The following is a 24,427-nucleotide window of genomic DNA, read 5'->3' as shown; positions in this document are numbered from 1 at the left end:
GTGAGAACTAAACTAAGTTCTCATTCACACACAAGTTTATGTTAAAAACACACATGAGTTACAAAAACAGTCGGTTATGTCTGTGAAGGTAAACAGCTGGGAAATAAATCACATGTTTATTTTAGATCTAAATAAGTGTTCTGTGCTGGTCTGTGCAGACAAAGACAGAACAGTTAGCATGTTTTGCTCAAACTTTCGTCATGGCATTAGAGCTAGTACGCCGTTGTCTCTTGCGAAAACACAATAACGGTAATTTTAATGAGACCTCTTTGCCACGTCACCAAGGGAGCGAAATCAGACGCGCTCGTTTTCTCAGACGCTTGCAGAAAAAGGCTTACCTAAACAAAGTTACTGGGTTAATCTTTTTCACGTTTCCTTGGTTGGTAGATGCACCGGGGACCTGATTATAGCACTTAAAACCTGGAAAAGTCAGATTTTCATGATATGTCACCTTTAATGTTTATGCTCTTTCTGTAGTCATTCCAAGTCTGTAGTCCTTTGATACAGGCCTGTGCGTGACTCTGGCTGCAGGGTTGAGGATGTTATGCTCCACCCTGGGCCGGTACAGCTCTCTGAAACTGCTGTGTCCTCTCATTATGGCTGCCTGTGCCCCTTTGGATGTGGCCTTTGCCTACATCTGCCTAAAGCCCTGTGTTTACTCTCAGCTTGTAATGAGCTGCCCTTAAGCCTGTAGGGCTTTCCCAGGAAAAATGAGCAGGGAGGGAGAGGGGGAAATGGGAGCTGTAGTGGAAGTTGCGCGGGGGAACTGAGGGCATTTTAAAGATGGTCTCTAAAGCAGAGGGGTCACAGCGAGGTCACCGTGCTGGCTCTGGACAGCAATGTTGATCGCACGCTCCTGCTAGGACTTAGCGCCCTGCTGTTAGGAATGCGTATGTGTATATATGGGGTCACTTGTTTGATTGTGAGGGTTTTAGATAAGACAAGGAAAGAAACTAGGTGAATTTATATACACAATGTTGGACTGCGTGTGCATGTGCTGGCATTAAAAGTGAAAACAAGCATTATCATCTGACTAAAGCTCCCAGTGGGATGCTGTGGCTTACACAAGCAAGTCTCACAGCCGCTTAGAAATCCAATATGTAAATCCACTTAACGCTGCCTCAACAGAAAAAAACACGCACACACACCCCATCAGAGCTAAACTAATTCAGAAAGTAAGACAGAGGGGAAGACATCAAGGACCTTTCCATAATCCTTCAAGGCAGGTGGACCAAAGATTATCTCCAGCTGTGATGGGCCCTGTTATTTAGCAGTGTCACAGGCTCCTGCTTTTCTGGGTAGGAGACATGCTTTGATGCTGCATCGGCAGGACAGGTAATTATGAAGAAAGCTAAGCCGTACCCTATCCTGTTCTCTTGAGTGGATAAGTCCAAATTCAATCAAATAGCATCTGTACTATAAAACCACACACTTGAGGACTGTCAAGTTCCTTTTAGATCAAAGGTCTATAATTTTGTTTGACTTTTGTTCACTTGCTTTGGACAATATGTCTTTGGCTTGATGCAAGATTGTCCATTATGTGTATGAATTACCGTTACTTTGAAAATGATTGTTGGAATAAGCAACTCGCTACACTAGTCTAAAGTTACACATTTTGAAAACAGCAGAGCAACTTTTAATGCGACTGAAAAATGTAGTTAAGTTAGTTAAGTCCCTTCTTGGGTACTCCTCAGTAGTGGTATGAATGTGTGTCTGTGAATGAGTTTTCAACTTACCTTCCATTTCACAGCCCAGGAGTTCCAATCTAAGTCCCATCCCAGCAGGAGTGGCTCTGTCTGGGTACACCCTAACAAAGCGTGTCAATGTAGACTCCACCGTCCTCAACGCTGGCGTGTCATAGTTCAAATTCCCCTCAAATATCTGCCAAGAACAATGACAGAGTCAGAGACAAAGTTAGCAGTCAAGCAGAGAAATTGAACTTGGAAAGATAAAAGTGAAAGCTTTATTAAGAGTATCCCAAAGTTACTCTGACAGGGAAAGCAAAGAACAGAGCATTAATGAAAGAGAATGAGTGAGAGGGCACACCGCTCTCACGTTTCTTAACTTGGGCACTGCTGTATTTCTAATGCAACAAAGCCTTTCTTCAACTTTACTTCTGACATTGTACGGCTGAGCTAGCGCAAAAGAAAGGCTGCGGGCTAACACTGCAGTCTACTACAGAAGGATGCACAGGCTTTCAAAAGCATCCGCCTTTGACTTCTTTGACGCCTTTGACACTTCTGAAGCCTTAAAACCCAGACACGAGGTACCACAGGAGGCAGACAGAAAAAAGGAAGGAAAGACGAAAAGACACTCGCCAGAGGTAGAGTACAGAACAAGACAAGACGTCATGAAAGAGCATTAATGGCCATCGTAGTTAATGTGTCTCCTTTTATCCTTCAAACTAAGGAAGAGATATAAGAGTTTTAAAAGGGGCCTTCTAGGATTGATATTCCAATCCAGCTTTTTGATAGGAGATAAGGCTATGTCTACAAAAAGCCACGCATTTCATGTGGTTCATGCAGCATTTCTTTTGAAATTTGTCTGTTCACGTATCAGTATGATCTTCAAGTATCACTATGATATCAAATGAACACTATACTGTTATTCTATTTTGATATTGTTATTAGTAGTATTGTTGAATGCACTTGGGATGTTTCCCCAATATTGTGCTCACAGCATTAGTCTAAAGGCTTGTTCATACAAAGGACGATAACTAATAACAATTAAAAAATAGTAAAGTCATATCTTTACTAGTCATATCCACATATCACAGCTATAACGATAAAGGCACAGAGAAATGATATAGTTGGAATCACCTTCAGAATGATTTTTTCCCCAGCTGATGAATGATAAAAACATTGACAACCAATCTGAATCAATCCTGCTATAACGAGCTCAAGAACTGAAAGTGGCAGGGCAGCATGGGCTTAGAATAAACATACGATATCGTCCGCTGGTCTGGACGCTAATTTAGTTATCGTTATAGTTATCATTCTTGGTGTGAACAGGCCTTAATTATTATCATTCTCTCCTCTGTCCATCTAAAGCAGGGGTGTCAAACTCAATTCCTGGAGGGCTGGAGCCCTGCAGAGTTTAGATTCAACCATAATTAAACACACCTAATCCAACTAATCAAGTCCTTCAGGCTTATTTGAAAACTACATGGTTTGTGTGCTAGAGCAGGGTTAGCACAAAACTATGTGGGGCTCCAGCTCTCCAGAAATTGAGTTTGACACTCCTGATCTAAAGGCTTCGGGGAGAATACATTATAGCTCCACGTTCAACACGTAACAACTAATTTCCTAAAAATCAGGCTAAACAAATCTCAGAGTCAGTCTCAGACTAGCACTCAGCTTGTAATGAGCTGCCCTTAAGCCTGTAGGGCTTTCCCAGGAAAAATGAGCAGGGAGGGAGAGGGGGAAATGGGAGCTGTAGTGGAAGTTGCGCGGGGGAACTGAGGGCATTTTAAAGATGGTCTCTAAAGCAGAGGGGTCACAGCGAGGTCACCGTGCTGGCTCTGGACAGCAATGTTGATCGCACGCTCCTGCTAGGACTTAGCGCCCTGCTGTTAGGAATGCGTATGTGTATATATGGGGTCACTTGTTTGATTGTGAGGGTTTTAGATAAGACAAGGAAAGAAACTAGGTGAATTTATATACACAATGTTGGACTGCGTGTGCATGTGCTGGCATTAAAAGTGAAAACAAGCATTATCATCTGACTAAAGCTCCCAGTGGGATGCTGTGGCTTACACAAGCAAGTCTCACAGCCGCTTAGAAATCCAATATGTAAATCCACTTAACGCTGCCTCAACAGAAAAAAACACGCACACACACCCCATCAGAGCTAAACTAATTCAGAAAGTAAGACAGAGGGGAAGACATCAAGGACCTTTCCATAATCCTTCAAGGCAGGTGGACCAAAGATTATCTCCAGCTGTGATGGGCCCTGTTATTTAGCAGTGTCACAGGCTCCTGCTTTTCTGGGTAGGAGACATGCTTTGATGCTGCATCGGCAGGACAGGTAATTATGAAGAAAGCTAAGCCGTACCCTATCCTGTTCTCTTGAGTGGATAAGTCCAAATTCAATCAAATAGCATCTGTACTATAAAACCACACACTTGAGGACTGTCAAGTTCCTTTTAGATCAAAGGTCTATAATTTTGTTTGACTTTTGTTCACTTGCTTTGGACAATATGTCTTTGGCTTGATGCAAGATTGTCCATTATGTGTATGAATTACCGTTACTTTGAAAATGATTGTTGGAATAAGCAACTCGCTACACTAGTCTAAAGTTACACATTTTGAAAACAGCAGAGCAACTTTTAATGCGACTGAAAAATGTAGTTAAGTTAGTTAAGTCCCTTCTTGGGTACTCCTCAGTAGTGGTATGAATGTGTGTCTGTGAATGAGTTTTCAACTTACCTTCCATTTCACAGCCCAGGAGTTCCAATCTAAGTCCCATCCCAGCAGGAGTGGCTCTGTCTGGGTACACCCTAACAAAGCGTGTCAATGTAGACTCCACCGTCCTCAACGCTGGCGTGTCATAGTTCAAATTCCCCTCAAATATCTGCCAAGAACAATGACAGAGTCAGAGACAAAGTTAGCAGTCAAGCAGAGAAATTGAACTTGGAAAGATAAAAGTGAAAGCTTTATTAAGAGTATCCCAAAGTTACTCTGACAGGGAAAGCAAAGAACAGAGCATTAATGAAAGAGAATGAGTGAGAGGGCACACCGCTCTCACGTTTCTTAACTTGGGCACTGCTGTATTTCTAATGCAACAAAGCCTTTCTTCAACTTTACTTCTGACATTGTACGGCTGAGCTAGCGCAAAAGAAAGGCTGCGGGCTAACACTGCAGTCTACTACAGAAGGATGCACAGGCTTTCAAAAGCATCCGCCTTTGACTTCTTTGACGCCTTTGACACTTCTGAAGCCTTAAAACCCAGACACGAGGTACCACAGGAGGCAGACAGAAAAAAGGAAGGAAAGACGAAAAGACACTCGCCAGAGGTAGAGTACAGAACAAGACAAGACGTCATGAAAGAGCATTAATGGCCATCGTAGTTAATGTGTCTCCTTTTATCCTTCAAACTAAGGAAGAGATATAAGAGTTTTAAAAGGGGCCTTCTAGGATTGATATTCCAATCCAGCTTTTTGATAGGAGATAAGGCTATGTCTACAAAAAGCCACGCATTTCATGTGGTTCATGCAGCATTTCTTTTGAAATTTGTCTGTTCACGTATCAGTATGATCTTCAAGTATCACTATGATATCAAATGAACACTATACTGTTATTCTATTTTGATATTGTTATTAGTAGTATTGTTGAATGCACTTGGGATGTTTCCCCAATATTGTGCTCACAGCATTAGTCTAAAGGCTTGTTCATACAAAGGACGATAACTAATAACAATTAAAAAATAGTAAAGTCATATCTTTACTAGTCATATCCACATATCACAGCTATAACGATAAAGGCACAGAGAAATGATATAGTTGGAATCACCTTCAGAATGATTTTTTCCCCAGCTGATGAATGATAAAAACATTGACAACCAATCTGAATCAATCCTGCTATAACGAGCTCAAGAACTGAAAGTGGCAGGGCAGCATGGGCTTAGAATAAACATACGATATCGTCCGCTGGTCTGGACGCTAATTTAGTTATCGTTATAGTTATCATTCTTGGTGTGAACAGGCCTTAATTATTATCATTCTCTCCTCTGTCCATCTAAAGCAGGGGTGTCAAACTCAATTCCTGGAGGGCTGGAGCCCTGCAGAGTTTAGATTCAACCATAATTAAACACACCTAATCCAACTAATCAAGTCCTTCAGGCTTATTTGAAAACTACATGGTTTGTGTGCTAGAGCAGGGTTAGCACAAAACTATGTGGGGCTCCAGCTCTCCAGAAATTGAGTTTGACACTCCTGATCTAAAGGCTTCGGGGAGAATACATTATAGCTCCACGTTCAACACGTAACAACTAATTTCCTAAAAATCAGGCTAAACAAATCTCAGAGTCAGTCTCAGACTAGCACTTAAGAACTTCATAGTGATTCACAGCTATTCTAAATGAACATCCAGTTTATATCCAACTACTTTCCAGCTTCCCTATATCTTACCTTGGGCTTGTTGCCGCAAATCTCAGAGTCAGTCTCAGACTAGCACTTAAGAACTTCATAGTGATTCACAGCTATTTTAAATGAACATCCAGTTTATATCCAACTACTTTCCAGCTTCCCTATATCTTACCTTGGGCTTGTTGCCAGTAGCATCCATCACCATTTTCCAGTCAGATCCATTGTTGCTGTAGCCCAGCCGAAACTTCTTCATGAATACCTTGTTATCACGGTGTTTACCTCCCTGGATGATCAAACCTCGGAACAGTTTCTCCTCACCCAGATCTATCTGCAGCCACTCATCCACATACGGCTGGGGCTGCGGCAACAAGGTCCATCCCGAACGGCTGGTCAGCAGACGGGCATTCTCTGACACCCAGGTGCGCTCGGTTTGGGATGAAACTGTGATCTGAGAGTCTGCGATAAGGCCTGAGACCATTCCCAACATTCCAGAACATGGGTACTCTGTTGAAGGACAAAGACAGTATTAGATCCAAGGAAGTTCCAAACCCTTCACTAGTCAATATCCTGAGCTGTCACATGAAAAGCAGCAGACAGAGAAAAATATAAGTGCATTTCATTTTATTAAAAGCCCTCAAAAAACCTTGGACTGGCTATCAAAGGAGAAAGATACTTTTTGATTGTGTAGTTTTGGCACCCACCAGCAGGGGCTAACAGGGACATGCTAACCAGCCAAACCCTGATCCCTCGGTAAGACTGTTGTCCAACTTGCCACTGCTGTGGCAAAACAAATGTACCTTTATTTGTCATGCCAATAAAACACATGGAAAAGAGAAAGAGAGAGCTGTTTGAGAACATAGTGGAAGAGCTGAATGATAATTGAGGACGTGTCTATGAAAGAGTAGATTAGCTATGAGTGGGTGAGTCTGAGAGGAAGAGAGGAAACAAATGATGTTGGCTGATAAACCTGGTAGAAACGGTCACATCTCAGTGAGCTGGGAAACGATCTTACCAACAACCTAAAGAGGTCGCAGACCATAAAGAGGCTGAACAAAGAGAGAAGGAAAGACATTAATTGCACAGGAAAGACAGATGAAGTGGACAGAAGAGATAAGAAACCTCTTGTTCTCTTTGTTTCTCTCTCTCCATCTTCCTTTCACCACTGACCTTGTGCATTAACTCCTCTGCCTCTTTTTCTCAAGCTACCTAATTAAAACCTTTCTCTAGTGAATCTACCTTTTATTTCTGAACAGTTTCTCGCCCTCATCCTCAGTCCTGCTCCACTTATACCTTCCTTTCATTTTGTTTTTCATCTGCTTTCTTATTCACCTCCGACAAACCTATCCCTTCATTCGTTTTGTAATCTATCTTCATCTCTCCAAACTGACTTCCTTTGTTCCAGCGATGATAATAGGATTTTTCATGCTTTGCTACTTTTAGGCAAAAGCAGGTTGATTTTGAGGGAAATTATAAGACATGCAGCACTGTCCAAATGACTGTGTGTTGCCTGTCACGACTTTCGTACCTTCTCTAACGCAGTGGGATTTGTGACCTGCCAGCAATACCATAATCTACGATCAGCACCTGTGGAGCAGGAAAGCGTCAGAGACAATCTTGGACTAGTCACAGATGAACCTAATGTCCCGTGAAATACCACCAGAACAGAGTTTTCATTCACAACACTGCCTTAGTACTTTCTCTGTAGTTTTGGAATGGAAAGAGCACTTGTCTGTGACCCCTTCAGAAATTGCAGAGAGTCCAAATGTGAGTTCCAGCCTCCTAAAACAACAAATGATTGGGACTTTGATTTTTCCATTGTTTGTTTGTGGATGTACAGCCGGGGTTGAGTTTTTTTTTAACCCTTGCCAAATTTGGAAAATGTCTCTGCGTATAATTTCTGCTATATGCATGCCAAATTGTTTTGGGACCTGATTGAAAATGATCTGCACAGAGGTGGTTGGCCCTCAAAGTTTGGAAGTCAACCAAGTTTATTTACAATCCACTGGCTGGCACTGTCATCAGGATCTGTTTATGGATCTCAAATGGGGATGCATGGTAGAAGCTCCTGGTGTGGTAGACCCTGACAGACACACCCTGAGGGTGGACTGGTCCATGTGTATTGCGTGTTTCGTCTGTTAGTTTGGTCTGTGCACAGCACATAAAGGCTGGATGACCACACACATATGGTTTTATTTACAAACAGCGGGAGGAAGTTTATTAATGGCTGTGTGGATGTGGAAAGCCTATCAGACCTGAACTGTGCACAAGACCACCTCCTAACTGCTAGCAGGCATCCTCTGTGGGTAGTATCAAGGTACGGTGCAAACAAACATAGTGCCCAGGAATAGTGTTTGTGGCAGTACCTTGGTAAAGTGATATGTACTTTGGTGAAGCGGCATCAGATGGTAATACTGTGGCACTTTAATACTTACCATGGTAATGAATGGTTACCATACTGGTACAAGTACAAGTACACAGCCTTTGTATATGCCCTTGCAAAAAGTACTGTGGCGCAACCATGGTAAAATGGTAATAGTATCACTTGATAATACTTTGGTATTTTGACTTATACCTTTCTACTAAAATAATGGTGTTTATGTGCTACTAAACGTTTTTGGACATGTACCATGATATTCTTGGTAGTACCATGGTAAATGTGCAAAAAGTTTAAAAGTATATCTTCAAAACATGCTTAACGTTGTCCAAAAGCATACAGTAGTAATACCATTGCAATTGTTATTAAGTGAAACTAGAGGGAGATTCTTCCCCAATCATTCGCCCAACTTGGCCTCATCATCACAAGCCCGATGCACACTGATGATGTCACTGGGAGGCCTCCGCTCTTGTGATGTGTTTAGAATGCGGTCTGTTCACTCGATCAAAACACGACTGCAACAGCTGCGCTCCAGAACTGCGGTGAACCGCACACATAAACACACACACACAGATATACAACCAGTGCTAAATCTGTGTACACACGCAGACTCTAAAAATAAGCCCCTATGCATGTTGAACGTAAAGCTGATAGACGGCGCATGATGGCAAACATGCTCGCCCTCCTCCTACACCTCTCCTATGAAGAAATGTTCTCAGTGGGAAGCCGCTGATGATATAAAAAGCCTTTGCAATCAAAGCTCTGTAGGGTGGAGCCATGCCAAAACATGCAGATGAGTATGCAAATGAAGACAGGGCCAGCTGGGCCTGACTGTGGCTGGTGGGTGTAGATCTCGCCGTGTGCAATAGCATGTGCAATATGTACATCTGTGTGTATTTGAGAGAGAGGCTGAGAGGTTAGAGCTTGGGGGAGGAGGGTAGAGGCAGAATTGGGGTAGAAGTGGAGAGGTTGCAGCAGCATCCGTGCATGCTGAGCACGCCATTCATTTTGAATAAAGAACATCCAAAAGTGGGGAAACATGAATACACGGTCCTTTTTGTTGGCTTGAACACTTGTCTATAACGCAATAGCTCCTCCAATATTGCACATGCACAGTTCGCACATGGCTTTCAGAGGCATGAATAAACACTTCTCCATTCGCCTGCCTCCAAAGCAAGCAAAACGTAAACCATTTAATTGAAAGATCATGATGGAGTGGTGTGTTGACAAAACATTGCTTCTGAATCTGAATTAACACTCTGCTTTTATATATTTTTGAGGCATGCCAGTTTTGCCATTGACAGTTCGTTTTGAAACCTGTAAAATAAAAAACAGATTCTTGGAACCAACCTGAGATTTTGCATCCATACACCTCGAAGCGCAGAGCGATACCGGTTTCCCAGTTGTATGGTCGGATCCGGAGGTATCGCGTCAATGTGGGCTTTGGGAACATGGCTTTCGCTACATCAGAAGGGTTGGTGTTCCCTTGGAAAATCTGACAAACGAAGAACAAACACATTAATTATTAACATGGTTTGTTTAAGCAACTCACCAAAGACAGACCTTTGAGGCCTGGGACTCACATAATACTCAGCCCCAGAAACAGAGAGAAATAACAAGAATGTGTTTAGATCAGCGTCTTCAAATGTGACAACCTAAATAGTGCCTGAATTAAATTTTCTCTGGAGCCAACTGGGTAGCAATACAAAGACCACTTTGTGATGTCAGAGTCTGGGTTACAACTAGCGCTGAATGTTTTTGACGCTTCAGTTACACAATGGTTTCTGTTGTTGCTGCAACAGACATAGCGATGAATCCGACTGTGTTATGTCCATGGGCACTGATTCTTGCTGACAGCTAGCACATGTTCTCTGTGAAGGGAGGATCTAGAAATTGTTACAAGAAAGATAAATGGAAGCAAAGGCAACCTTGTCGTTTATAGTATCTTGTTTCACAGGTCACTATGCAAAGGTCAACAGGTTTAAGTACATCTTGAAAGATCTCTCTTTTACTTTTTCAGTTTCAGATTTTTTAAATTAATTAATAAAAATTAGCCCTTAATCCTAAAAAAATAAAAATGAATCTTTATTAACCTTGGCACATACATGCACATTCTATATTTAAAATAAATTGCTTAAAAAAGCTGATTTTCAAGTTTTCATGTACTTAAATTCTTAAGCACTTCACTGAACCCACTTGTGCAAACCCAATTTATCATTTTGCTGTTGCCACCATTTTATAAAAGCAACAGGTCAATCTAGGCCACCTGTTACAATTATTTTACCATGCTGTAAGAATGATAAAATCACTGTATTGCACAGCCTCTCTCTCAGCGTACTGCTTTAAGATCAGTACGTTCAAATAAATTCTAAACTAGACAAGGTCAAACTGTAAGCTGTACAGGATGGCCAAGTGTTGCTAAGGCCCAGTCAGGGCACACAGCCATCCGTCTACCCCAGAATTCATGCAGCTAATCGTGTCCCTGGGCACTACTTGTCAAAACGTGTGTGTCTGGGAGGGAGACACATGAGGAGCCATCCACTATCTTTAAATGTCACGCCAATGCTCCGCTCTACTGCTCTAAGTAGTAAAAAGGCTTTCCTTTGTGCAACAACCCCACAGCCGAACTGCTGTTTCAGCAGCCTGTAAATGGGCCCTCACCTCACAAAAGCACTTTAGAGCCAGGCAGACAGAAACAAGGCACCACACCTTAAAAATGCAAGCTCTAAAAAGAGAACAGTGTAGTTTAGTTGAGGGTCGACACAGAAATTGGGCCTTTGGGTACATTTAAGCTCACTGTTACTTCCAGGCATGAAGATGTACACACACACAAACACACACACGCACGTCTAATTGGCTTGCTGAGCTTGACAGGTCTATTTCAAAACTTGTATTGTTAGAGCAAGACGTAAACATGCATATGAATGCGTCTTGCACTCACAAATGAGCAAAATCAAAATCATAAACTTCACACACTGGAAGTGTCTCAAAATCTATGAAGCTGCCTACAGAGACAGAATCTTTGGATCAGGTAAATCTCACAATGTCCAGTTCACATTTCTGACAAGAATCAGGTGAAAATTAAAATGAAATTGCATTTTGGAAAATAAATTATTTTAGATGAATTTCAGATTTGCATTGTGACAATATTTTAATGAAGTAAAAAAGTAATAATTATATTAAACTATATCATGTAATATATCATGTTTTTTTCAGTTGCTTTGTTTGCATTCCTGTAATAATTTCAATTTGAGGAGAAAAGTTTTTTTTAAATATTGTTAATTTTTGTTTTTTTATTTTTCTATTTTTACATGAACTGACATGTTTTTGACACGTTTTATGAAGTTCATTCAAATGCTTTTTATTGTTCTATTTGAACCTTCTTGGCTATGATCCTCAAAATTCTGTCTAGGTAGGTAGCTCACTAGGTTTTGAGACATAACCCATGTGTCATATGTAAGAGGCATGTCTTCCTAAGTTAACTTTTCTGTGCTGAGGGACACGTTAGAGCCATCTCACCCGATGGCTAATCGATCAGCGTCTCCTCAGTCCTCATTTAATCCGTCACGTGCTCAAGTGCATCCAAACAGCTGTTCAAACACTCTAAACCTGGTAAACCTTCCCAGAATGCCTCCTTCTCTCACTCTCTCCATTTGCCACACTCTATCTATTAACTCTTTTGTTCTTTCCTTTCAAGGAAAAAAAGCCCTACCACAAATGTTGACATCATTCCTTAAAGAGAAAAAAAGAAAATCAGTCAGACTACTGTGGTGGCTTTGGAGTTGGAGTTTTTACAGTTCTTGCAAATTCAGTCTATTAAGCGGGCGGATTAACATACCACATGGGCACATAATGGAGTCAGAGAAACACAAGCCCTGAGGAACACATGAGCATGGCATTCCCGTCTGGATCTGGAGCATGGATTGGTGTAACGGAGGCACAAAGTGACAGCGCTACAATACTGGAAGTTGTTTACAAGGCTTCCTGCCAAGAAGCTCTGGAAATGTACCTAGTTACGGATTACGGAAATAAAAGTCTTCTTTACCGTTTAGTGGAAAGTGAGCTGTACGGAACCAAACTTGGTCTTCTACCAGGACTTTCTAACAGTATTTCGTTGTTATATGAAAATGTAACATTTATGTTCCATGTCAACTGCTCTATTACCACAGAAAATCCTTTTGATTAGTCGCTTAGTTTCAAAAAACAAACAAAACTTGTGTTTACAGTGCAAGTCTAGTGCAATTGATTTTGGAGAGTTTAAAAGTTGAAATGTGCAAGCTGTATTTTTGTTAAAGTGCTTATAGTAGTTTTTCCATACAGATTTTTGTTTCTGAGACACGACATGCCAACATTGGTTAAATCAGTGGTTCTCAATCAGGGCACCTGGGCCCATTAGAGGGTTTTTGATAGATTCAGTGTTCCCACTGGATATATGTAACCTGTGATATATGAAAAATGTAATTTCTAGACCTGGAAAAGTCATGTAAATCCTGGCATTTTAAATAGATTTTTTTATAGTTATGCCAAGCTCTAAAATATTTTATTGGGTAGAAATTGACAGCAAAAATATCTTTTAAAAATCCAATCCAGTAAATCATGAGCAAGTGGAGAGGTCATGGGGCTTTGAATATTGTTGTGGACAATGGGGGGTCTTGGAGTCAAAAGGCACTGAGAAGCACTGGGTTAAATCAGAAAAGGGATGCACTGCACCTTTAAGAAAGACCATGAAATATAGCAATTAAGTCACCTTCTGTTTTGGGCCTTCCTTAATAGTTATCCAGTCTTCTCCGTTTGAGCTTACATCCACCTTGTAGGACTTCACATAGTATTTCTTGTTGGTCTCTTGAGAGATGGCTCCCTGTGTGCTGATCGCCGAGACAAAGCGCAGGAATCCAAGATCAACCTGAGGAGAGAGAGAACAATATTACTTCTATATTACTCTGAACAGAGGGAGTATCACTTTAAAAGTGGCTTATCGCGTGTCACATATTGAGCTCATAAGACCCCAGGTGAATATTAGAATGAAAGATTAATTTTAATGAATCCCAATTTAATAAAGTATAGCCAATGTGACGATTTAATTTCCTGAACGGGAGACAAGAGCTTATTGGATGAGGAAGGATATTTAACTTCACAGAGCCTGTACCGGGAAAAGAAATAAATCGTTTGAAAGGAAGCGTGCATTTCAGACGTGTGCTGTACTGAAAAATGAATGCTTCATAAAGAAGTCATGAGTTGTGATGTCATTCCCGTGAGCGCGCGGTGAGTGCGTCTGAGAGGACGGATGGGAGAGAGTGTGGTCAGGGGTTACTGGAAGAGAAAACACTGTGGACAGAGATGTGTGTGATTTGGTCAAATCCAGGACTATCAGAGCTGTAATACACAGAAAAATATCTCATTTAATATCCCATTTTTGTTGCGCAAAAGAAAACAATGGAGCAAATGGAGATCTTTGAGCTGAATTCAGCAATACGCTTCCACAGAGAACATGTATGCTGTACTGAAAAATGAATGCTTCATAAAGAAGTCATGAGTTGTGATGTCATTCCCGTGAGCGCGCGGTGAGTGCGTCTGAGAGGACGGATGGGAGAGAGTGTGGTCAGGGGTTACTGGAAGAGAAAACACTGTGGACAGAGATGTGTGTGATTTGGTCAAATCCAGGACTATCAGAGCTGTAATACACAGAACAATATCTCATTTAATATCCCATTTTTGTTGCGCAAAAGAAAACAATGGAGCAAATGGAGATCTTTGAGCTGAATTCAGCAATACGCTTCCACAGAGAACATGTACTGAGCAAACTGACAGTCCAGAGAAATCAACCTACAAATACTTATAGCTATCTCTGCTTATTAAACTAGGATAGGAGAAAACAAGAAAATATTACACACTTCACCTTTAAAAGCAATGCAGTACAAACAGGAGATTAAGGGAAAGCCCGAGTTGCTCATGGGAACTCCCTGGCTGAAAAACTCCACTTTCTGTCTTCCAGAAAACAAGCCATTCCAAAAGTGTATCACCCTTCTTTATAAGGAGACAGGCCAGACTTGACTGTGGGCATTTCATCTGACCACAGAAGAAAAATAATGATGAATTATATCATTTTGGGAAAGAAAATATCATTACATTTGAAGTTGCCAAATTATTGTATTGGTCAGCAGTGTGACTATGCAGTAGTATAACGGTCAAGGCAATTTAAAGTCTGCTGCAACCACTGTGAGAAAGTGTCCAAACTGGAATCCATACGTCTCCAAATGTGTCCTCAAGCCAGCTGACTCTGCATATCCTCTGCTTGTAGTTTTGTATTCTTCTCCATTTCTACTCTTTTTTTTTATTGGATGTTGCAGGTTATGTAAGAGTCTGAAGATATCCTACTCAGTAGACTAATAAAATAATGCAGTTCTCGTTATATCATATCCAATGATTTAAAATGTGAAATTAAATAAAAAAACAACATTTGATTAATTTATCTTGCTGACTAGAACCCAAATGTAACTGTGTTTTCATAATTCTGTCATGGGAAATTCTGGTATGTTAAAACTTGTTCACTTTGCCCAGAGTCCATCTGTGACTTGAGCAAACTGACAGTGAACAGTGCCAAGCTGTGGTTTTTAGGGAGATGCTTTAGTGCTCGGAGAGGCTAAACAACCTGAAACTGATGTAATCCCATACAACATTTTCAAAAAATGAACCAAGGTTCACAGTAGTGTCAGTGGCACACAGCTGTCAAAGAGCTAAAACTAGCTAAAAACGCAGGATAACATCCATGTAGTGCACCTGTTGTAGATACGCTCATCACCAATACCAGTTTTTCATTAAATATCATATTCATTTTGTACTCAACATGAACTAACATAACGGTTTTGCTAGTCTCAAACATGTAGAAAGAGCTAATTGCAAACTCTGTCTGTTCACTATTGTGCAGCGTTTGTAAGTCCTGACTGAGTTTAACGATATTAAAAATACAATGACGTTGTTTCTGAAGTCTGCTATATGAGTGCTGATCTGATCTGGCTGTGCTAAAACATACATGGCAGGAAGATAAGAGAGCTGTGGATCAGCCAGCGATTTGAGATCAGAAAGCTTGGCTGGAGAAGAGACAGTCTCCCTCACACCAGCTGATCACAGATCAGAACTAATGAGCGCCTCCTGATTTATTAACCACACTCTGCCTTAGAAAGACATAGAGAGGGAAAAAAGGTCAAAGAAACTAGAGCAGTAAGAAAAAAAGTAAACATTTCCATTTTTCTACAGTAATCCTTTACATACATAAGCCTCACAACTTTCCCTTATGCAAAGAAAATATATTTCCTTATATATTAATTATCAATATAATAAATTATTTCATGTATATTGAAAATATACAGAATAGCATATTGTGCTAATATATTACAACATATTGTATAATACATTATGTGGGAATTGCCACTAATATATTTACTTATATATCGTAATGTATGTAATTTTATATTCAATAATACACTTCATAATGTATAGCTGTACATGTGATCAATATAATTATATACTATATTAATATAATTATATTTGAATTGAGAAATGAATCGAGTGTTTTAATAAAGCCATTACATGTAAAAATGTAGTGCAGTTTTTCTCTTCATTGCTATATCAATACATGGTCAATGCATAATTGCAGTATATAAAAAATATAAGCACTAGTTTCCCATATATGGAAATTATTATTTAATATACTGCATATAGCTATATTATATATGCATTATTTAATATTTTCTTGTATTACAACCATTAAAATATGAATTTCTACAAAAATGATGACTGTTTTCAAACAGGTTTCCTAAAGAATTTCTCTGTCTGCCATTGGTCAGAAAATCAGTTAGTTTTGCCTTAAACTCACACCATTGGTTGAGCTGTTGCTATGTCAGGCTGGTCAGGATTCTTAATCAAACAAAGCAATGTTTTGAAAGCACCGCACAAAATCACGGAGAGTATACTTTCCAGAGAAATCAACCTACAAATACTTATAGCTATCTCTACTTATTAAACTAGGATAGGAGAAAACAAGAAAATATTACACACTTCACCTTTAAAAGCAATGCAGTACAAACAGGAGATTAAGGGAAAGCCCGAGTTGCTCATGGGAACTCCCTGGCTGAAAAACTCCACTTTCTGTCTTCCAGAAAACAAGCCATTCCAAAAGTGTATCACCCTTCTTTATAAGGAGACAGGCCAGACTTGACTGTGGGCATTTCATCTGACCACAGAAGAAAAATAATGATGAATTATATCATTTTGGGAAAGAAAATATCATTACATTTGAAGTTGCCAAATTATTGTATTGGTCAGCAGTGTGACTATGCAGTAGTATAACGGTCAAGGCAATTTAAAGTCTGCTGCAACCACTGTGAGAAAGTGTCCAAACTGGAATCCATACGTCTCCAAATGTGTCCTCAAGCCAGCTGACTCTGCATATCCTCTGCTTGTAGTTTTGTATTCTTCTCCATTTCTACTCTTTTTTTTTTATTGGATGTTGCAGGTTATGTAAGAGTCTGAAGATATCCTACTCAGTAGACTAATAAAATAATGCAGTTCTCGTTATATCATATCCAATGATTTAAAATGTGAAATTAAATAAAAAAAACAACATTTGATTAATTTATCTTGCTGACTAGAACCCAAATGTAACTGTGTTTTCATAATTCTGTCATGGGAAATTCTGGTATGTTAAAACTTGTTCACTTTGCCCAGAGTCCATCTGTGAAGTATGGATCTCAGCTTAATTTTTCAGAGCTCTCTCTGTGTGTGTGTGTGTGTGTGTGTGTGTGTGCATTGGAAGGCACAGTTCCTGCCTTGCCCTTGGCCCGCATGGAAGGAAGTGGCAGAAATCTAATCTGCCTAAACCTAGTGCAAACTCACTGAAGCTTCTCGTGCTAATTGTGTTGAATTAAACAAGCGTCAAACATGTCTGCCTGTTTCCTAAAGCTGTGACAGTTGTGTTCTTCCTAGCTTGGGCTTATTATGGTGTTTGATGGCTGTTTCAACAGTTTCTACAGAATGTTTATTTTGTTTTGAATGCTTGTAGGAAGTTGATTACATTAGTTGATTTTTTCAGTGTCTTTCTTGAAACAATTTGTCATTTGCGGTTCTTCATTTTCTGGTCTGCAAAAATAAAGCATTTTGTATGAATATTTTTCTCCGTTCTGTCTATTTTCTTGTCTCTTTCACCCTTGTCTTGCATATCAGTGGACAACAAAAATCCACAAATTGGTCAATCATTAAAACCACAACTGCTCTTGTGTGTCTAAGGCTCAAACGCCATCTGGTGCAGGTTAGCCAGGAGGAACTAAGACTTTGAGCAGACAGATGCGCGGCCGCCCAGTCAAAGCAAACACAAATGTGGGACGGCAGGTTTCGCAGGGCAAAGTTCTACTTCATTCATCAAACCACGGCTTCATCCCACCATCCCATCCCACGACACCTGGTTGCTCCGAAAGCTCCTCTAAAATTCCATTAACTACAGGTATAATTAATTCACATTTTCATGAAAGTTGTATTACTGCCAGCAGAGAGATCTATAGGCTCCTCGAAGACCTCACATTCATCACCCAATTTACCTAGCGGAATTAGCTATTAGTTATTTTTAGAACAATTTTTTAAATTATGCATGTGCCTGAATGGTGATCATGTGCTTCTCTTCCCAAACCAATCTAATGGGGTGGATGGTTTGAAAGTGGGACGAATATTAAATGCACACACACACACACACACACACACACACACACACACACAGAGAGAGAGACAGAGAAATAAAGAGAGAAAATAATATAATTTTTATCATAGTTGAGGAGGTGAACCCTAACCTAACAACTCACCTAAAAAAAAAAAACCTGTTAATTTCACCATAACCATAGTTTTTGGTTTTATTTATATTAAAACCATGGTTTATTTTTGTAAGGGAAGAATGGTCAAACAATTATATATCCATTATGAGTCAGGCTAAGCTCACCGATGACAAAAGAACATCCTGTCCGTCTTAGGAAAGGATTTCCTCTGACATGAATTAACATCAATTCTATATTGCTAGCCTCTGGACCTCTTTCACATTAGCAGAAGAGCTTAATGTATCCAGCAAACACCTGGATTCATATTTAATAACTAGAAAATGATATCAAAGAAGATTTAAAACTGTTCAAGCTAATTACACGTAGGCACTGAAGATGGTTTAAACTCTAAATCATAAGAATGTACCTAGCGCAGGTGTGATGCTAGCAGGGTGGCCTAGCTTGACACCAGCTCTGCAGGTTTTGTCAGTAGAGACTCTCATGTTAATTACAGTCCCACTGTCTAATTACTCATCAGCTGGCAGGAGAACAGCACCCGTCTCAAAATAGCAGCAGCTAATCCTTTGATTGAAGAGAGAAAAAAAAAATCTAAGCAAAACAATGGAGAGCAGACATAGCTGCGTCTAGATGACCATCGCTAATGGAAAGCATATGTAGATGACATGCGAAGGCAAACAGGATATGGCCAAGTGCATTGTTTCTGAAGTGACATTTCGCCCCTGAGTCTCACTCATTCACGCTATTTCCCTCGTTACATTCAACTTTCCTCGACAAGAGTCTGAGAGGAATATTTTTCTCAGGGGAAGTCTGTAATTAGTGCCTGCTTGATGGCCCTGGAATTTCAACCTGTTTTTATAGCAAAATGGGTCAGCGACTTAAGGCGGTGGCACAGTGGATAAGAATAAGAGGGTGGGGTGGTGTCTCAATCATTGTTTCCATCTATGGCCCTGGCACATTCCCTCCTCACCTCCATCAATCAAGCTGACGGCTTCCCGTTCAACTAGCTGACACAAAACCTGGTTGGCACTCTACAGTTCCAGACTTGAAAATGTTGTCCTTATTGTTTTGAACATTCTGACCTCTTGTCAGAGATGCTTTAAAGAACAACATGAAGGTAAACATCCTCTCCAGTGATGCAAAAGAGAAAAGCCCTTGCATCCCTGTGAATCAAGCCCTGATCAAAGCATTCAGCTGAACAGCAGGACAGACATATGCAGCAGGTTTATAAATGAACCACTGTGTATTCCAAGCACCGCTGCATAAATGCAAGCGGTTGACGTGTTTCCATAGAGGATGAGAATGATTGCGAGGCTGAGATTAATGAAACAGAACATGATCTATGAGCAACTTCTATTCAACCATTAGGAGCTAGACAGGAGCTTTCAACTATTGACACTTGACTTTTTCCCAGATCAAAATGCATAATTCATAAAAGCGCTTTGATGCTGCTGGAGTGTGCATTTATTGCATCACTTGCAATATGCCACACATTGCACTGAAGTCTACCAAACAGGATCTGTTTTTTGTTATACCAAGCTCTCCACGGGACTGAAAATCTGCCATCCATAAGAACCTTCACAGCATCTTTTGTTTTAGGTTACGGTCTTCTATAAATCGGAAGTCTTTCCTTGAGAGAGTCAAAATGTGTTGTACAGATGTAGGTATCTCGGCTTGTCACGCTTTAACACAGTCTTCCGACTGAAACCAGGCCGTATCGATAAACATAGTAGACTGGAAGTTTTCAGAGCCAGATTCCCGTGTTCTGCAAGACTTCACCCCTTCTTTCATTCATCATATGTCTGATAAAGACCTTAACGGACATTGCACAAACCCTTGTAAACGGACAAGGAAAATACTAGCCTCTGTAGCTTACTGGCTTAGCTCAAGATCTCCTGACCCTCGACTAATTATCAGGAGTGGCAAGCTGGGAGCATTAGACCCTGAATCTAATTTGAAGCCGCATTAAGATGCATGACAAACGCTGTGTTTTTGACACCTTCTGGGTGGGAAAAAATGCAAGAAATGGGGATTTTTAACAGGAAAGAACCAGGCTTCTATGAATAATATGTGTCGGCTGTAAATTACATTAGAGAGTGTAAATGTAATAAATAATGAACTGATAATATGCGTTGGAGGACACATGAGCGAGCGAGTTGTGCGTGCCAAGTGGACTGCGCCATTAGATGGAGAAATACTGTTGTGGTGGGTCATGTTGCTTAATGGAAGCGAAATGAAGAATTCCACTCTTTTAATAATGCTTGTTATAATTAAACTCCTCCACAAGTGCTGGGCACGGGAGAGAGAATGAGCGCAGGACGTCTCCAAATTATAAATCATTCATCCTCGGCAGGGTTCCACCTTTGTTCCCTTGGAAACAGATGTGCGGGGTTCAACTTTGACATCTGATTGGCGGAAAGGGATTTACAGGGGCACGGTACAGGAGGGCTGAAACAGAATATGTTTGATTTGCTGTAATTTCTCCCACCAAAAAGAGTACCCTTCCTCTAATCAATATCCTTTAGAGAATTCCAGGCGGCTGCAAAATTGTACTCTCTTCAGCTCGATACTGCACTGTGGGAGGCGAGTCTTTTAGGGTTTCATTAATATCTGAAATGACTAAACAAGTTCAGCAAAGCCAAGAGGGTGAACAGTTGCAAAGTCTACTTAATTATCCTGAATAAAATATGAAGTGGCAACTGTGAAATGATGTGGAACCGATTGGTTTGGGTGCTAGAAGATACATTTTCTCTCTCATCTTTTAGACTCATTTATGTCACATAAGCGGAATGTTTCTTTTCTGAAGACTTCCAATTTGTTGGATACGAGATAAAATTCAGTAGCACAACAGCGTGTCAACACCACATGCCAAACACTGATAAATATACTGTCATCTTACGAACATGAGAATCCTTCACTTAAAGTGATGGTCTGTAAAACGAGTAGAGGCTAATTATCGACTGCTTCTCAAAGAACATCCTGGTAGAGTGTTAGGATAGTTCATTGTGCTTTGTACAACAGTCCCAATCAATACCATATTGACAGAGACTGGTAATCTATAAGCATAATGAGTCCATCTAAACAAAGAAGAACTTTGAATTACTATGATCAAAAGCACTCGAGAAATCGGCAACGGTTACAATCCTCAACTCGATCAGACTCCACATTGAATCCTCAGGGCTCTGTTCTACTAAGCGATGACATTTCTTCCTAAAATGTGGGGCGGAATTTGTAGCCACAGTGGAATAACTTGTCTCCAGTTCCTCAGGAAATGCATACGTCTCACTTCTACAATGAAACGAAGAATTAAACATTGTGGTTCCTCTTCTCTGCTAAGTTGAGGCACCTTCCCCTAATTCAATTAGTTTCTGGTTTAGAACACAGACAATATTTTGATAGCAATAAGGAAAATCTACTTAACAGACCTCTCCTAGCAAATATTTGGCCGTGGGTCACGTCTGTTATTAGCCTCCTGAGGAGTCTCTTTGGCCCAAACTTTCCAGTCAGGCAAAGATTATAAAACAAGTCTGGGTTTTGAGGGTACCCTTGGGGTTTGGGTCACAGAAAAGCCCCTAAGTGCAAGAAAAGGCCTGCAGAGGTGCTGCAATGCAATCAACACAATGACTCCTGCCAAGAGTTTTTCACAGATTAATGCGACTAAAACAGACTCAAATAATCTGTTGCTCATGTCACTGTCCTTGTGTGTGGTCACATTCCTTAGAATAAGTTTCAGGTTTCTTATTGTCTCTCAGACATTACAATCATTTTAGATACACCCAGATGCATCTCATAGACAGTCTTTGTTAAGGTTACAAGCATCTGTTGGCCAGGAAGACTCACTGGGGCCAAAGCGAACCAGTACATTTGGGTTTTAACATTCCATGGCTGTCGACCAAAGGGCAAAATTCAACAGATGTTGCTGCTGGTCTTCAATAGAGAACAGCAAGCCAGTGGCAAAAACATCTGCCTGATCAAGTTGAATGTGAATTCAGCTAGAGAAAGTTTCTAACTCAAAAATCATAAAAGCGTGAGGGAGTTTCAGAGTTTCAAACTTTTCTTCTGTAGACTCGGCTTCTCTATTCTTCAAAAAATACCACATAATTTCCTATTCTCTGCCAAGGACAAATCCCTTCTCCATTACTCATTCATAATAGACTGCTATCTTCAGTATATGTGTGTGAATCGCACAGTACCTGAATCCATTCTTTGTTTGAGTCCTCTGCAGGGGTCCAACCATTCTCAGGGCTGTTGAGTCTAGATCGTTCCGGAGACCAGCTGGGGTTGTACTGGGATGAAGCCATGATTTGGTCGGAATGGATTTCCCCAGTTTCCATACCCAAAGGCTCGGTGCAGTCAAAGTCTGAAGAAAGCACAGAGTAAAAAGGGGCAGGGGAGTTGTTAAAATGTCATTTCATGATCTAAATAAAGAATACATCAGATCATGACCCAAACTAAGACCTTGCTCTGGGGAATGAGCCACTCAGAGGCAAAGCACCATAGGTTTCCATCTCTTAGCACCAGAATAAAACATACACTCTCTTCTTGCCCCTCTAAGCACAGTTTAATGGAAGCACTGTGGGAAGTGTACCACATTAGGACTCATACCTTTATTCATAAAACATTCAGTTTAAGCTCTGAAGTCCAGTAGCAAGAGAAATCTTGAGGTTCATAAAAGAAGTGCCTTCGAAAGGTGCACAGTTAAATGGCATTTCCCCAGCGTCAGCATCTGGAGGAATGGAAAGTCAGAGACGCCTCTGGCATGTCTGTGTTTTTAGATGGAAGGAGAGCAGGTTGTATATCACTCCTCATGCCATGCCACCCAGGATAAGGGCATTGCTGATTGTTTTATGACGTTATGGGGCAGTCGTCTCGAGGCATGCTGGCCGTGTGTCTGAAACAAGCAAAGTTCATGCTCTGACCCCCAAGGATCTTTTTCCAAACGCTTCGGCACAGAATGTAGGACTCTGAGACAGTGAAGGATGGGGAAATGTTGAGGCTGAGGTGGGAGACATGCTAATTTATTTACAACAGGTCACAGACTCCAAACAAACACATATTGTAGTTTTAAATGTAATTGCACGTTGAAACATGGTGAGCTCGTGTTACCAAATATAACAGCGTGAGCTGCAAGCAGGTCACATAAACACATACACAAGCAACACAGCCCAAACATGCAGGCCTAAACACACATAGCAGATGGAGAAGGCATGCGTGCTAGATAGACAGTAGTTTTATTTATTCACACTAAGCCATAAGCCCTGTTCTGAAAACCTAGTGATCTGCCTACCTAGACAGCACTTGAAGGCATCAAATTTTTGCTACCTTTTAAGAGACTTAAGAGCGGTGTGCTCTGATTGGCCGGCTATCTAGTGTGTTGTGATTGGCCGGATTCCTCAAGCGTGTGACGGAAATGTTACGCCGCTTACCAGGTTCAGGAAACTTTCCTCCATAAAATGCGCTGCGCACACTCGGATATTTGGGTTGTACTGTTCTGGAACAGTGTTGTGAATAAAACTTAACCACTGATTTCTAGTTGTGTCCTCTTTTGAAATGCCAAACAAAGTAGTTTGGCTTTCGCAACGAAACACAGTGTCTCCACGATATGGTGGAGGCAACAATACTACAGCAAGAATCAAAGTTACGCCATCTTTCATTGCGTATACATTTGGGCAGTGTTATGCAAATCTCCCCACACAGTGATGTAGAAATGTGGGGGCGTGTTTAAATGAGGCATTTTAGGAATGTGTGGATGAGCGTTAGGGTTAGGGTTAGGGTTGAGAAAACATGAAATCGCATCATATGACCCCTTTAATATATAACAATACATTTAATAGATATATAAATATATAGCCTTTAATTCAGAATGGAAAAGTATCATACTATTTTATCCAATATCCTTACAAAAATATACCAGAGTAACCACAGATTTTTTGTTGTAGAATATTGTAAAGGTATTTTTAGTGCTTATTCATTTCATTAGCTTAGCAACTCATGCTAACACTAAACTCAAAATTAAAGGGATTGTTGAATCTTTTATGTGCTTCTCATGAATTTCCCTCTGTTACCCTTGAAACCTCAGCTCAACTAAATCTTAACTTTACTTATTCTCTTTTATCTCACTATCTCTTCAAGCCATCTATCCATTTCCCACCC

At 40.5% G+C, this 24,427-nt stretch overlaps 1 protein-coding gene across 1 annotated transcript in view; it reads right to left on the bottom strand.

The window, feature by feature from the left end:
- The window catches only part of nrp1a (neuropilin 1a), a gene marked incomplete at its 5' end in the record, with an annotated part of 59,184 nt that overhangs the window by 9,122 nt on the left and 25,635 nt on the right, over positions 1-24,427 (bottom strand). The window contains 5 exons of the mRNA XM_016250947.1: positions 4,428-4,572; positions 6,258-6,589; positions 9,810-9,954; positions 13,207-13,362; positions 22,468-22,634. Coding sequence (XP_016106433.1) covers positions 4,428-4,572; positions 6,258-6,589; positions 9,810-9,954; positions 13,207-13,362; positions 22,468-22,634 — 945 coding nt within the window. The remainder of the gene's footprint in view (positions 1-4,427; positions 4,573-6,257; positions 6,590-9,809; positions 9,955-13,206; positions 13,363-22,467; positions 22,635-24,427) is intronic.

The sequence above is a fragment of the Sinocyclocheilus grahami genome, unplaced genomic scaffold (genome assembly GCF_001515645.1).
Source record: "Sinocyclocheilus grahami isolate Dianchi unplaced genomic scaffold, SAMN03320097.WGS_v1.1 scaffold1019.1, whole genome shotgun sequence".
Lineage (NCBI taxonomy): Eukaryota > Metazoa > Chordata > Actinopteri > Cypriniformes > Cyprinidae > Sinocyclocheilus > Sinocyclocheilus grahami.
This window is presented reverse-complemented; position numbering and strand designations above follow the sequence as displayed.